The sequence below is a fragment of the Nansenia antarctica genome (assembly GCF_963989245.1).
Source record: "Nansenia antarctica genome assembly, chromosome: 9".
Lineage (NCBI taxonomy): Eukaryota > Metazoa > Chordata > Actinopteri > Argentiniformes > Microstomatidae > Nansenia > Nansenia antarctica.
Genome location: NC_137679.1, coordinates 24719044 through 24721619, shown reverse-complemented (window position 1 = coordinate 24721619; position 2576 = coordinate 24719044). Strand labels below are relative to the sequence as shown.

Sequence of the window (2576 nt, the reverse complement as noted above, 5' to 3'; positions counted from 1 at the left end):
GCCATCGTCATTGATTTTCAACAACGCGGAAATGTATTCACATTTTTCGAAAGAAATGTCGGATCCCGACATGAGGACCAAAGCATCAAGAATATGTCACAAATGTAATTCGTGGTTTACTCTGAACGTTCTTGTGGGATACTTAATGTAAGTGTATTTTTCAGATAAATGTTATTGTTGGCACCTCTGTATATCTCTGCTTTACATAAAGACTTTGTTTTGTTGAGTTTGTTTTGTCGTTGATTTGTCTTTAGCTATACCGTATCAATCCAAGGAAGCAAGAACTCCTCCATTTCACAAATCACTCTACACATGACGTGAGTACACAGACGGAGTACACTTCTGTAGAGTAAACATTCCCCTGAACCAGGAAGACTAACCAGAAAGATTAGAATACAAAGGCCAACTGTTATTTGAATGCTCAGTCACAATGAACAGGATGACAGCTTTTGTATGTCTATACATGTTGTTTTCTGGCAGACACTTGACTTCACACTATATAGTTACCTTACAGTGTGTTAAGAATACAGTACCAACAACATCAATAAATTAATCAATATAGATGTTTCATATTCTTTAAAAAAAAAATCTACATTTCTCTTTCCGTCTCCAGTTCCAGTGACAGTGTGTGGGTACGGCACTGCGGTGCCACTAGAGGGCGTTTATGTCTTGATCACACAGAGACAGAGCTCTATGGTGGAAAGAGGACATTCACAAAGGTAACCCAACTGGCTATCTTCATCAGAATAAGACCCATATATGTTGTTCATGTACCTGATCCTATTAGCAAGATGATATTACTGACCACTCTGCTTCCTCCTCTTAAGGGGACAGATCACCTATGGTTGGTACCAGTACTCTCATTCCAGGACATCACCTATCACTTCCGCGTCTCTCTGTCTGTGAGTACGCTTGGGGATTCAATAGGAGAAGGATTCAACCACTTATCCTCTGGAAAATAGTAAACATTTAATTAAATGTGTCTTATATGAACTTATATGAACTTTGAGTGACATTTTCTTCGACAGAGTGAAGTGAGCTGTGCCATGGAGGAGGAGAATGAAGCCACCACACCCTACTCCGACTACCATTTCCTCATTCAAAGCAGCTGTGCATGAGAGAGAGCATGCTAATTGGTGTGCTCTGTATTCCTTGACCCAGTGGCCCTAAAACAAACAGCCTCTGTTGCTATTCTATGGTGCCTTCTCATCCTGTTTGAATAGTACTGGTTACACTCTCAAACTTGATTTTTAAAGAGAGACAAAAAACTACCGAAAAATATTCACGACAGCTCCTATATGCCATATAAGAATACAGACATCTCTCTTCCCCACAGAGGTCACTAGGATGTATGTTGCCACTCTCTGTGGGTCTTTTTCATTCTATCTCTGTTTTACTGAACATGGTTTTCCTGGACGCCAGTGGAAGTTGTTTAAAAATGACTGCTGAAGTTTCTCACTGTTCTCACTGTAATGTCTTTGGTTGTATAACTCTATATATTGCTGATACCACTTCTGATGTCCCTTCTAATACATGGCATAAATCATTTTAATAAGTTGTGTGTTTCCAAAAGAAGTGTGACACAGATGAATATAATCTAGCAACTCACATGTTCATGGCATTCATTTTGAATTTATATTATCCATACACTTTTTACTGAACTTTTGTTTTGTATCTTATCTGTAACCATTTCTTACAGACTGAAAACAAACTATTATTGGATTAACTGTTTTATACACTGGACAAAACGTTTCTTTCTACTGTGCACACTGTGGCTCAGCGAATGATAATTTACTCACTTTCACAGCATACCTCAGTGGTACACATTGTCCAGAGCTGGACTGTCGTAAATTATGTACCAGGCTGCTGTATTCATGTCAATTTGATTTAATACTCACTGTCTCAAACATTCTTTATGGGGCTAGCATAACTAAACTAACCACCAGCATATATAACATATACACAGAGGAGATTTAAATCTCAAAAACTACATCGAATTGTTTTTGATACCTACATAAATCAAGTGAATTTAAACAGGTATCTGAACCATAAAGGTCAACCCCATACACAGAGACAGTTTAAATCGAGACAAACCTTGAATCATTGTAGTAAATCAAATGAAATCCACACTGAATGGCTCATGATAAGACTGGATATGAACTAAAATAACTGGAAACACTGTGCACCACAATGTGTATGAACACTGGAATACTGTTGGCTCTTAGCAGCTGATAACTGAATTGTCATGTCTAAACACTGACTATAGTTCAAGAACACTGGAAACTTTTATACTGTAACTGGCCACAGGATTGAGTGTTGCTTTAGTTAATACAAAGTGTGTATCCAAAAAGCATTGGCATATCATTAGAATTCCACTAGACCAATCATTTCTCTTCAAAAGGAGAATTCATCTAATGGCTGAAGCGACACATGGACCAATGGAGGCATCCATTTTGTGATTTGGTCTTTTAGAAGTGAATAGGAGAACGGCTTGTAAGCCATGCATACTTCTGAAAGAGTAGGGGATTTTATACACTGGACTCTAAACCTTTCTCTGTGTTGGCCAGGATCTTTGA

General features: G+C 38.2%; 1 protein-coding gene across 1 annotated transcript in view; it reads left to right on the top strand.

Annotated features, from left to right (window-relative positions):
• Nucleotides 1–1382, top strand: part of myrf (myelin regulatory factor) — a 23378-nt gene extending 21996 nt beyond the window's left edge. The window contains exons 24-27 of the mRNA XM_080539406.1: nucleotides 255–317; nucleotides 614–719; nucleotides 828–902; nucleotides 1029–1382. Of these exons, the coding sequence (XP_080395532.1) occupies nucleotides 255–317; nucleotides 614–719; nucleotides 828–902; nucleotides 1029–1118 (334 nt within the window). The 3' untranslated portion in view covers nucleotides 1119–1382. The remainder of the gene's footprint in view (nucleotides 1–254; nucleotides 318–613; nucleotides 720–827; nucleotides 903–1028) is intronic.
• Nucleotides 1383–2576: the final 1194 nt, after the last annotated feature.